The following is a 13,334-nucleotide window of genomic DNA, read 5'->3' on the forward strand; positions in this document are numbered from 1 at the left end:
CTTCAGGGATATAGAGCAGAGACACTGGGTCACCCCATTTGTACCTGGTGTTAAAGGTCTTGTATTGTAGAAAGTGAGATTTCCATGTCATTTCTGATTATGAGGCAGATCTAGGTGCTGTATAATACCGTTAAAAGTTTCAAAATGCTCGATCCACAGACAGCCTGTATTCTCTATTTGCAAACTGTGACTTCAAGACGTCTGCAAGATTGTAATGTCGCAACTATACAGCCACCGCTCACAGCAATGTCCCAAATACAGCTGTGGTTGCAAAAACACTGGCATTGCTGATGCAGAAACACGCAGATAATGCAAGGTGCAAATGCATCATAATCGGATTGTGATCGGATCAGCCTGACCGCGTCTAGAGGTAGTCTAGAAATAATGATTTAGTTTAAGAAATAACAGTGTGGGCGACAGTGTGCATTGCGCTCATCTGTGCAGCTGATCTGCTATTAACGAAGCACATCATTTAGGCCCCATCTCGTCACAGAATAGCTACAAGCTGGCACTATGTCACGCCAGTAAAGGGCTGGACAATATAAAATCTTCTCAGAAGCACTTCATAAATGCTAAGACTGGGCTACAGAATTAAATGTCACAAAATATTAACACAATAAGACTTTATCAGTATCAGTAATCAGTGGATAAGTGGATAAGACAAATATTCAGTCTTACATTACAATAAAGATATAAGTATAATATAATATATTACCTGGCTTGACAAACTGACACAATATGTCTTTATTAAAAAAAAAAGGAATAACTCAATGCGTTTCAGGAATTAGGCATTTCGCAAAGTTTCTTAAGTTCCCAAAAATGTTTTCAGCGAGTCTGTGGCTGATTTGCCGTCACCTCAAATAACTCACACGCAGGTTTTTGCAATGTAAGACAAGCCAGTCCCAGACTCCCTTTAAAAAGGTTTTATTGAGTTAAGGGAAACTCTGGTGGACGGCTTACCACTGAGACTGCTGAGCAACAGCTGAGTGGATTTTATAAATGTTTTCTGATGCTGTTAAAATTTTGTTTACACCAGTAATGTTTTATACGCACAGCCGTAAAACAAGTCTGCATTCTCGATTATGAGCAACTTGCAAAAAATAAAAAAATACAGACATCTATGTTCAAACTCTTTGATTAAATCTGCGACTGTGATCAAACTTTATGAGGTCACAAAGTATTTACACGCTGCCTCCGACATTCTAACAAGGGAGGCGGTGGTGTGGGATTTAACTTTAGTCAATTTGTTGTGGTCGGGGGGGAGTCGGATTTATTTGTTTTACAAAAGGAATGCAGGTCAGGGTCATACGAGAGGGCTTTTACCACCTTGCCGGTGATGGAAAATCAATAAATAAACAGATCCCAAGAGCTCAACAGCTCCCTTTAGTCTTTTCCTTCCCTCCCTCCTTTTCATCCTTCCTTTTCCTCTTTACTTTCTCGCTCTCACTTCCCACTTTTAGCTCGTTTTTGTTACACATTGTGCATGAAGCCCTATCATCAAAACCAAGGTCATGAAACAGCTCCACGTTCTCTCTGTTCTTCGAGGAAGATCGACAGCTCGAGTGTATGGCGCCACCTGCTGGCTGCAGCACACAATGGCAGCGCTGACATTAGCACCCCCTCACTCCGAATTCAATTAGCTAAATGGCAGACTGAATTAGGTTAAATGCAGAGTGAGCCTGCCGAAATGAGCATAACTGTTGAAGACTAGGGGCTAATAATCGGCCACAATTACCTCTGAGCGCTCACAATAAAAAATCTAATTCAATAATGTGGGAGGGAGATGAGCAAATTCAATCTGAGATGCTCGCGGAGGCCCAAAAACTGCAACTCATATCTGCTGGCATCTCAGGTATTACACGTGTGTCACGGACAGAATGAGACACAGTGATGAGAAGGTAAAAAATCTAGAATGTTATGGTAGTAAGAGGCTGAAAAGTGCACATTAAAGGGACAGTTCAACCTAAAATAATGATGATAAGACATTTTTCCTCTTACATGTCAGACTATGTGTCCACCTTGATGATCCACCTCATGGATGCTGTCTTCCAGGTTTCAAGTCGTATAAATGTAGAAAATCTAACAAGCTGTCGTCACTTCACTGCCTCACGATTGATCAGCAACAGAGAAGAGAATGGATAACGAAAATCCAGAATAAAATAATATTATCCGATGAGCGGTTTCATGTAGGAACTATTTTCTTTCTTACCGAGCTACACCCTCCAACAGTATCACTGCACAGAAGGAAGCGCGCATCTGCTAATGAATAGAAGGCTCGTGCCCATGACGGTGCGTCCTCCTCGGCTGAGGTGTCTCGTTAGCTAGTTTTGTTAATTAGCCTCTTGACCGCGAGCAGATACATGCTTCCTTTTGCACTCTGGTACAGAGAGAAAACAATTCCTACATAAAACTGCTCATGACAAGGCCTGTGGATTATCTCCAGTAACCGGGTTAAGATTTCTGGAAAGACACATTGCTAAAGTGAGATTTTCACATTTACTTTTGGAGGGGTTTAGTTCCATTATAATCAAGAGAGAACAGACATCTCTACAGCTGACATCTCCAAAACTCCAAAAGATCTCCAATCTTGATTGATAAACTGTGCTGCAGGTAGGAGGTGAAATGTGTGTTTTTTGATTTTGTAGCGAATGGCCCCTTTAGTCCGTCCAATCATGCCACACATTCACACTAACACAGACACGGTAGAAGAGGACAAGACGAGTACGCACAGAGATGCACACTTACCTGAACGTATTCCGCCTGGCTCTGCACTGGCTCCATGTGGCTGAGGAAACAGGAAGCAAAAGGAGATGAAACAGGCGGGAATGTTAGGTGATGTCTGAGCAGGAAAAAGCCTGTAACCCTCTTCACACACTCACAGACTTTTCTGTTTGATCTAATCTTGTAACAGGTGCAGCGCATGTTACCACGGACAAGAGGCATGCCTGTATTCCCATGACCTCTCCAGTGACTAACATGTTGTTTCAGTTGAGCTTTGTGAAACCCCCCCCCCCCAAAAAAAACAGACAGGAAACAAGCCCCAAGTGATAAAAACCAAGACTGGTGAATATGGAGCTGGCCTCTCAAACCTCTCGGGCACCATAACTCGCACTTTAATGCTCGTGATGGATCCGGATCAAGTGTCAGGGACCCCGCTGTGCTGAAGTCTTGGGAGCCACGCTGCGGGTTCTTGCCGCACAGCTTTGTGATACAGAGCGAGCATGAGCTAAAGGGGCAATTACACCCCAAGACAAGCTTCAAGATCAATCGGCTCCCAATTGCACGATGGGTCTCGTAGGGCCCAGAGCGAAGCCGTGTTACACATGACCACGGAGAGGCCAGATCAAAGGGGCCCATCATGGCAGCGGGCTGGGGAATGTTAATAGGTCCCATGGCAGAGGAGCTCTACATTCCCCTCCCGAGCTGCTCCTGTGCTTAAGCCTTTTGAAGAAAAAAAAAAAAAAAAGCAGCTGAACAAATGTTCTGTTTACGCTCTGACGTTTAATAAATGAGTTCAGATTGTATTTTATTCTCGCAAGTCAGCTTTGTATTAATAATAATACATATTCTAGATGCCAAAACAACTGTTCCACATGATCTTATGTAAACTCCCCTGCAGCTGTTTTATCACTGCAGTAAGCCGATCTCTTTTTCAATTATTAAATAACTTTTTCCGACAAAAACAAGCACGTTTTTTAAAATGTGTTGCAACTGACTATAAGCAGCACAGTAAACTACAGGGGCTGTATGAAACACTTACACTTGAACTAACACATATGAGTTGACTGTTATATTGGACTTCATACTGAAACTCTGATTCTATTATAACCATAGTGCTGCACGCCTACACTTGTCTGCTGTGCACAAGCAGCCCAAAAAGGGAAGGAAGATGTGCAGACATGCTATCTGTGCTTAGATGATTACCGGTTTACCTGTTTGCTCACAGTGGCGTGTCACAGACATAGCTGAACCGGCGTATATGTTGTCCAATATGTACTGATATAAAAGCTTTTTTCAAAGAACAAAATGCAAAAGAAAAATGTTTGGGGTCATTTATAGTTATTAAATGCCTAGAAATGTTAACTGTTTCAGCACACTGGTGTCATTCGGGCAACAAAGTCTGTTGTTTAACTGTAAATTCTCCTGCCTCTCGTACACATCTTTGTCACGTGTCAAGTGTTTGATAACCACATTTAAGGGATCATTGCAAGGAAAATGTGTTGATAACTGCTGATATATCAATATTAGTACTTTTCACTCACTTAATATCGGTATTGGTCAGGCTCCAGTAATAAAAAGCATCGAATCTACACATTTGAAATGCTGAAACTAGAAAACGTTCTATGCAGTTCTGAGGGAACACGAGAATTAAGATTCTTCATTGTTTTTATGCCAAAACAAACTAAATAAATAACTCTGTTTCTTTTCATGACTGAATAAACTGAATAAACAGACTGACTTGAGGGGACAACACAATGTCAGACTATTTATATATGGTGGACCCTGCCACCTTTCTAGCTTCAAACAGTGTGCTGGGGATCTTATTTTCCTCTGAGAACAGCTTGTTTATTCAGTTATGGAAAAAGTAAATATTTCTCAGTTTGTATTATTACCTCATTAGTATTGTAAATACTTCTGTTTGGAATTTCTTCTCCAAAACTACACAGCACCCCTTTAACCCATTAATTGACTAATAGTCTCAGCTCTAGTTAAACACGAGTTAACACAGAGGGCATCAGTTTACAAATTAGTGTCCAACAAGGGAGCTGAGGAGCTTCGCTCCATGTGGCACCATGAGGCAAAAGACCAAACCCCATAATCACAACAGCTGAGCTGACACACACACCGTGACACTATGTAATTTCAGAGCCAGAACTTACCAGCCACCAAAGGCTCCACCAACACAGCCTGAGAATGAGGACTAAAATTGGAATTTTTTCCAGAAAGGCAGGCAGACCGAGGCAGAGGAGTGGGGGGCTGCAGTGTGGACGGCGTGAGGAGAAGAGAGAGGGATGGACGGCGCGGGTGTGTGGAGCTGTGATTTAAGGCACAGAGCTGTATGATGTGCTCACACTGAACCTCACCGCGCCGTACAGCTGGATTTCCCACGGTCCCCGGCCTGAACTAATGGGCTGATGCTGCTCGCTCGCACATGCGCGCCTGCGCACACGCATGCACGCACACACGCGGTGCAAATTCCACTGTAACACGATACGCGCGCGCTGCTGTCATGCAAAGGATACTAGAGGCACAGAGAGCTTGGCATGTCATGGGAAAGAGGAGGAGGAGGAGGAGGAGGAGGAGCACCTACACTTCTTCTCCCCTCGAACTCTTCAACAAACTTCTGTCTTTGCGGTTGAAGCTTCCCCTTCGTTATGAAACGCACACAATGAGCGCACAGAAGGCCTATCTGTGTCAGAGAAACAGATCGATGCAAAAATAAGAAAAAACATCACAACAGCAGCGCGGCGGCTCTGCAGCGGCAGCTGATCAATAGCAGGGATCGATGTTACCTGCAGCCTTTCACAAGTGGAGTAATGAGAGCTGTTATCTTCTCACCTCACGCCCATCGCCACAGAAGAGTCCTGTCCACAGCACAGAGGAAGTGTGATCCCGCTAAACTTCCCTGAGAGCTCTGCGGCCCTCTGGTTTACACCGAGAGCATGGCCGCATTCATCTGTTATGAGGGGCCCCGGGCGAGGATGTGCAGTTGAGCCCCCATTAACCCACCTTTCATCCACCCACTCAGATTTACTGTGTGGTCATTTTATTGAATCACTGAAGACAGCCGCAAAAGAAGTACTGAGATCCTGCGCTGAAGTAAAAATGCTGACACAACTATGAATTAAAAGTGTGAAAATCTAGCAAGTGCTTAAAGTTAATTAACATTTCTGCAGAAAAGAAATGCTCTTTCTGATGCATTAATGTTCAAGCTAATGTAGCTGGTCGAGGTGGAGCTAGTTTTAATAGCTTTATATAGCCTAGAGTTCAGTAGTTTAGCTCAACAATTCAAAGGGTTCCACTTCCGACAAAGAGTCAGAAGACAAATCTAAAAGGTAAATCAAAATCTTTCCCTTTTGTCAAATTAAACCTCTTACACAGTTATAAAAGCATGCATAGAGGCAGAGGTGTAACAAGCTTTTCAAAAGTGCGGGGGATGGATGTGGTGGTGGTGGTGGGGTTTTTTTTTTGGGGGGGGGGGGGTGCTATGTAACGCTGCTACTGTGATGATAAATGACACTTAAATATTGAATCTGAAACAGAAATGCTTTACAGCAGCTCCGATTCAAAGTCAAGAATATGCAGAAAAATAGTAGTAATTATAATAATAATAATAAACTATATATATGCTGCATATTTATAATAGAAGCCTACTGCAACTGTACTTTTTTTACCATTAAATGTTATTTTATACATTATCATATTCTATAATGTTCTGTCATGGAGTATATCACTTCACTGCTAACAGAAAAGAAAGCAGCTCACTGCCAGTTGCAGCTTCTTATCGTGAGCTGCAGTCTTTGTTAATTTTTTGTCATGATTGTTATTATCAGTACTTAGATTATCAAAAATCACAGTTACATGTCAGGATGTGGTTATTATAGACATATTCAATATTTAACTGTCATGTATCATCACAGTAACAGCGTAACAATAAATTAGCAGCTGTAAACAAATAAAAACATTATAAAACACATCATGTGGTCCCCTTTAAACGCTTGGTGGAGGTGTATATTTTGGTAAATAACCGCCGGTTCCAAATAAATGCCGAGTCTAATTTATTTTGAAAAAACATCAAGGAAGAAGACGTGACCACTGACACTGCATGTTTTTCTTCTTCGCCTTTTTTAACGTGTTGTGCCCAGAAGGATGCCAGAAATCTCACAGAGAAGCTGGCGAAGTTTGTGACATTTTCATCCCGGATTTTTGTGAGGAGGGAATTAAACGCCTGTCCCAAATAAAAGCCTGGTCTGTTAAGTGATGAAACAAATAAACGCCCGGCTATTATTTGGTATTGTACGGTAGTTCATGCATCATCAGCACGAGCTGAACAGCAAGAGAGGCGGGACTTAAGGCAGAACAGCCAATCATCAGCCGGTCAGTCCCAAAGACGGTGTCATGTTTGAAGCAGCAACAGGAGAGGGAGGGGGAGAGGAGACAGCTGCAGCGAGCGCAGACTAGAGCGGCCAGAGAAGCTGAGCGACTGTAGTGAGGCATTTGTGCAAAACTGCAGATAAACGGCAGAAAAAGTGTGGGTGTTGAACCCTCTCACCGGGAAGAGTGTGGGTGTTAAAACACCCACATCCCCCACGGTAGGATGACCCTGCATAGAGGAGAAATCTCCCTTTAGTGGAAATGCCAACAACTTAGAGAAATGTGACGAGTGGCCCAAACTACACACAAGTTAAAAAAGTTGGAAATAACTAATTCAATCTTCATCAGCCTTGGACTGCATCAGTTATCATCTCACGACGAGTTAGCCTCTGGAGGAAACAACCAGTGTTTCAGGGTTTTTCCAGTGTAGCCAGGGGGACCTGGCAAGAATTGAATGCAAGGCGATATTTTGGCTAATCTCTTAAAACAGCTATGCAGTATATATTTACACAAATACATCTCTAAAAAAGTTAAATCGTCGTCATACAATAGCTGATGGCTTCTAGGACTATATCAAAGCCAGTGCGTTCCGCCTCTTTCCACCTCTGTTGACTTATTACGCTAACCCAACCCCCGCCCGCTTAAACATGATTGGTCGATACCATACAGGCAACAAACGGGCTGCAAGTGGAAACACTTCCAATGCCAAAATCTTTCCCCTTGGCTACAGATTCTGCATTCAAATACAAATGTTTTCTGATAGGGACTAAATCTTCCACAGCGTATTGTATTGTATTGTATTGTATTTTATTGTATTGTAGGGGTCTGTGGTAGGTTTTGTGTTGTGCTGGAAGTCAGTCGTTAGTTTAGGTTAACAGACTCCATTTCTAAAATAACAGTAGCTATTTTTGCTCGCTGTTAGCGGAGGGATGCACTGAGGGGAGTCACTACTAACCCGATCTTGGCACACTGTACCTGTTTAGGACCCAATTGCATCAAACCCTCATTGTTTAAAGGTCCCATATTATACTGTTTTTCATCAATTTCACACAGCTGTCAGAGGTCCAACAACTCTGTATTCGATATGTATTGCCCCAAACACATCCGTGGTCCTGAATTCCAGCTGTCTAAAACTCGCTCTGCTGAGCTCTATTCAGATCAGTCTGTTTCTGTGCCTGCACCATTAAATGCTAATGAGCTCCATCTGTCAACGCCTATTTGGGGAGCCTTGCCTGCTACCTCACTCTCGGGGGGGAAGCCCCTTATGCTAACGGTAGCACGCGCTAATGTTTACGGTGGATGTAACACTATGGCTCGCGGAGATTTTTTCGTTCAACCGAACCAGAATCAGACCCAGAAGGAGAAGCTCCTGAAGAAGTACAGACTCTGCGGCTGCAGCAGGATGTTTCAGAATGGTTAGTGTGTCTGAATAATGTTAGTTTGTTTGTGTGTGTTGTTACAGTTACTACCATGTAGCTAATGGCTAACAGCTAGCGAAAGCTGTGTTTGTCTCCAACACAGTCTCCAAACTCTTGGACACTGTTCACATCGTCTCCGTCTCCAGTCTGCACATGTTTCCAGACTTTACTGTGACAACCAAGCTCCCTCGTTATATTATTAACATAAAATCTGCTTCAAACGCCATTGCATAGCGGACCGAAGTGGAGCTAACTAGTTAGCCAATTTCCAGCTGATTTCACCATACTCGTCTGCAACTGTAAATACTATCAAACCGCTGCGACACTTATCAGTGGCTCAGGTGCAGTTGCTTGGTCCAGTATGGTTGGGACTGATCCTTTTACGAGGGTCAGAGTCGGGGCAAAGCCAGCTTTGTACTGACACTCGTTACTGAAGCAGTCCGATGTGAAGTGGTTAGCATACACAAGCTAACACGAACCGCAGCCGGCACGTTGTCATTAAAAATGAAACACAACCACGGTCTCTTCAGTTGTTCTGTAGCTGGGACAGAAAATAGGCCCCTTTGTTGATTATTACAACCAACAACAGAGCAATTGCGTGTCTAGCTCTGAGCGACAACGTTGCGAAACAATGCTGTCTCACCGCTGGACACACTGAACTTCACCTCTGGAATGAACGCCCCCCCCCTCTCTGATCTCTCCTATCATCGCGCAGAGGAGGCTGGCTTATGATAATGCTCTGCTCCTTTCGTTACGTAAGGAAAGGAGCAGAATCTGAACACCCTGTAGGAGTGCGTTTTACCAGTGAGTGGGCTGCAGAGACCATGTAGGAATCACTTGTTTTCCTCATTCTGGGAGATGGCAGGCTCAGGGAGGACCAGCTTATATATGTAGAGAGCAGAGAAAACGTGTTTTTTATGATATGGGACCTTTAAAGGAGAACTTCGGTCGATTTAAACATGCAGCTTCATTGCTCAAGCTACCCTTGACTTGCCAGTACCGAAGACGCGAACAAATTTGATCCAGCCATTACAGAGCTCCGTGAACGGAGACGTAGCATTGAACGCTAACAGCATGGGGTCAGAACTTTAGACTGTGTTTTAAGCGTCTTAACATGCTCCACATCTCACACCAAAAGTTATGCAACATCAGCAGACACCTTAGCACACAGCACTGTAGCGTGTATGACTCAAAATGAATAAAAAAGTAGTTAAAACAGTGTGTTTGTGCAAGGAGCTACTTACCTGTTTGTTGACATCCGTGTGTTCCGGTAGCTAGACCAAACTAGCATATCCATCGAGTGTGCACTTAACAGGCTTAACAGGCTATTGTAAGGCTCATGGCTCATGACAGGCTGTAACACGGACATGTATATTATGAACATAAACACGAAAATGCTGGATTACGTTTCCGTCTCCGCCAGTGAGGGAGTAAATGCACGCTCGACGGATCAGCTAGTTTAGCCTAGCTACCGGAAGACGCCGATGTCAACAAACAGGTAAGTAGCTCCTTGCACAAACACATTGTTTTAACTACTTTTTTATTCATTTTGAGTCATACACGCTACAGTGCTGTGTGCTAAGGTGTCTGCTGATGTTGCATAACTTTTGGTGTGAGATGTGGAGCATGTTAAGACGCTTAAAACACAGTCTAAAGTTCTGACCCCATGCTGTTAGCGTTCAATGCTACGTCTCCGTTCACGGAGCTCTGTAATGGCTGGACCAAATTTGTTCGCGTCTTCGGTACTGGCAAGTCAAGGGTAGCTTGAGCAATGAAGCTGCATGTTTAAATCGACCGAAGTTCTCCTTTAAGTATGGAGGGGATAATCATTGTACAGATAACCAACGCATAGCCTGCAATCATGAGCTCATGGATTTCATTCAAGCTTAGAGTGTTTCTGTGTGACCCTCACATAGTTTGATTTAAAAACGTTCATCAGCCTTCTGTGTATACCAAGAAGATCTGGGACAGCCCCCGCCCCCAATCAGTAACCTTCTCTACTTCAAAAAAGACAAAAGGAGTGAAAGTGCACTGTTCACATCGAAGACAGTGTATGAAAGATAAAGAATTACCAGTAAATGTTGTCAGAGCTTTGCTTTCCTGTGACGGCTCCTGCTGTCAGATCTCTGCTCTCAGCCTCCCCCATCAGTTCTGACACAGGTCCGGACTCTATCCCATCACACTCTATCCCATCACACTCTATCCCATCACACTCTATCCCATCATCCTCATGAGTCTTATTGATCTCCCCGCTGAGTGGAGTTGATGAAGTCTCTTCAGGTTTCAAGCCTGTGCCTGCCTGAGCGACACTCTGCTCATCACAAGTCTCTGGTTGCAGTGCAGAACTTGAGCCACCAGATGGCGACACATCTTCACAGGCAGCTGTGGGTCCTGAGACGGGGTTTTGACTGCTTGTTGCATTTGTCTCAGGTGTAGGTACAGGCTGGATCTTGGGATCAGGGGGAGAGTCTCGGCTGAGCCCAGTGTCAGTTTTAACTTCATCCTTAGACACTTTGGTTGATACAAGTGTGACCCTCAGGGGCGCAGGGTCTCGGTTCCCTGCAGGTCGCTGACTTTGACTTCTGCTGATGCTGCTTTTGTCTTTACTCTTTTTGGTGCAGGAGCCTCCTACAGAAGAGGATGAAAAAGCATAAAAAGAGATGGAGCAGCAGAGAAAAACACCCAGACATTCCACTTTCTACCATGCCAAAGTGTCAAAAGTGCATCAACTAACTTCTGAGGCTTTACCTTTGTTACCCTTGTCTCTCCGCTTCATCAGCAGTCGTGGCAGCGTACCCATATGCGTATAGCTCTCACTGGAGCGGACATAGCTGGCAGTGCGAGGGCGCATGGCACCCATGTCGTCCACCGTTGCCTCAACAACTGGAGCCAGGGCAGCCCCGGTGCCACTGTCGGCGCCATCTTCTGCTCCAGACTTGGACGAAGAGGACTTGGAGTCTGATTTCTCGGAGGAGCGGCGGAAAGAGAGGTTGGTGAGGCTTCCAAACCACTTGAAACCTTGAGAGGTGAACAGAAAGAAGCAGAAAGGATAATTATGTGGCAAGAAAACTATGATGTTGATCCATGTGGTGGGACGTCAGTCTGTCTTGTATGTCTTTTGTTAGCGTTTCTGTACTCACTGTGCCTCCTCATCCTCATGCCAAAGCTCTTTTGGATTTTTAAAACTATAACTATAATTCATGAGTATGGGGTACAGTTTGTTTTTCAAAACTCTCATTTACCTCTCTTTTTTATCAAAAGATATTTTTTTCAGCAGTTGGAAAATACTAAAAAGGTAAAACGAGTCAGTATAGGATTGATAATATTGCTCTGTGTCTGCTAGATGTGTAAAACAGGCAATTGTTTGCTAAGAGCTGTCAAAACAACTTTATAAGTTAAGTTTATATGTCAGATGTTGTGATTCCAGCTTGCTCTGCTGCCCCATGAGGCAGAAAGTAAAAAATGCAGCTTTAATAAACAAGTTCCCCTCTCTCTGCCCAGCTGTCACAGCAGAAATCCCCTCTGCAGACCAACTATGTGCTTGTGAATGTGCGTGTGTGTGTATATGAGTGTGTATGTACATATGGTCCTGCTTGGTAGTCTCTTCAACAGAACATTTTATTTACATTATTTATATCATATAGCGCAGAGGTTTTTAAAATGGGAGGCTCTGTTGGTGAAAGTGTAAAAAAAAAATTTATGTATGATGTTAGAAAGAGATCACATAGAGGAGCCTGACTGTGTGTGATTTTGTTAAAAAGATAGTTCACAGGTAGTTATATTTTACTGTTTTTCCCACTTTCCCAAAGTCAGAAATCTTCAGACAGATCTTTTTAAATGTATTTGAAGAGTTTGAGTTTATGTTAGCCAACAATAACAGGCTGTCTCGGCTCATTTGTTGAGTGTCTATGAGATCAAATAACATAATAATGATCCCAGAGGCATCCAGGAATTGAGCGAAACTAAGTAAGCTTTAGTAAATAAACTTTTTCCAAGCTTTGTCTGATGAATGGCCCACCGTCTAAGATTTTGAAAAGCCCTGACGTAATGAACATAAATACAACATAGTTAACACTTGATAACGTCATTGACTCAAACACAAATCAAAGCAGGTGTCGTAAATAGCCTGTATATATTGTTGAGCAGGCCATTTCAGCTTCAAGTTGATATTTGCACGTCACAATGATAAAAACGCTGCAAAACAGGCATCTGACACTCAGTAGCGGTTCACCAAACTGTGCCCACACCGGCTGACTCAACGTGCAAACACAAGTGCAGCTGGTCGAAACACACAAACACACACACACACGCTACTCACTCAGTTTCCGTAGGCTCATGCTGTGGCTGCAGTGTGCACGAAAAAGATCAGCTGCAGGTGGGTGACGGATGGATCATCTGAGAGGGGACGCAGCAGAACAGAGAAGGGGAGCCCGGTAGGGAGGATCACTTCTCGTTGAAGAGGAGAAACCACAGTTCCTCTCTGTGGGTGAGACACTGCACACAGCTTTGCATGTGTGAGGGAGAGATGAGAAGCAGCGACAGGGGCAGGGCGGGCCGTGGCACTTCCTGTGTAAAGCCGAGGGGGACCAATGGTAAGAGGAAATGAAAAGATGCAATGAGATGACAGGGGTAAAAATATGAATACGAAACACGAGGGTGTTGATGAGAGGGAACAAAAGCTGATAAACAGAGGCGCAGATTGGTGACTTTGTCCCACTGACACACAAAGCAGGTTATAAACTTATCCAGAGCTAATGATAACTATGACCTTTGATATCATTTATTATTTCCTTCCAGCCAGAAGTCCTTTAATCTTCCCGA

General features: G+C 43.7%; 1 protein-coding gene across 1 annotated transcript in view; it reads right to left on the bottom strand.

The window, feature by feature from the left end:
• The window catches only part of sh2d3ca (SH2 domain containing 3Ca), a 64,981-nt gene extending 51,997 nt beyond the window's left edge, over window positions 1-12,984 (bottom strand). Inside the window, exons 1-4 of the mRNA XM_030435996.1 lie at window positions 12,832-12,984; window positions 11,262-11,531; window positions 10,586-11,141; window positions 2,746-2,785 (exon numbers count right to left, since the gene is read on the bottom strand). Coding sequence (XP_030291856.1) covers window positions 2,746-2,785; window positions 10,586-11,141; window positions 11,262-11,531; window positions 12,832-12,850 — 885 coding nt within the window. The 5' untranslated portion in view covers window positions 12,851-12,984. The remainder of the gene's footprint in view (window positions 1-2,745; window positions 2,786-10,585; window positions 11,142-11,261; window positions 11,532-12,831) is intronic.
• Between the last annotated feature and the right edge of the window lie 350 nt (window positions 12,985-13,334).

This window comes from Sparus aurata, chromosome 12 (genome assembly GCF_900880675.1).
Source record: "Sparus aurata chromosome 12, fSpaAur1.1, whole genome shotgun sequence".
Lineage (NCBI taxonomy): Eukaryota > Metazoa > Chordata > Actinopteri > Spariformes > Sparidae > Sparus > Sparus aurata.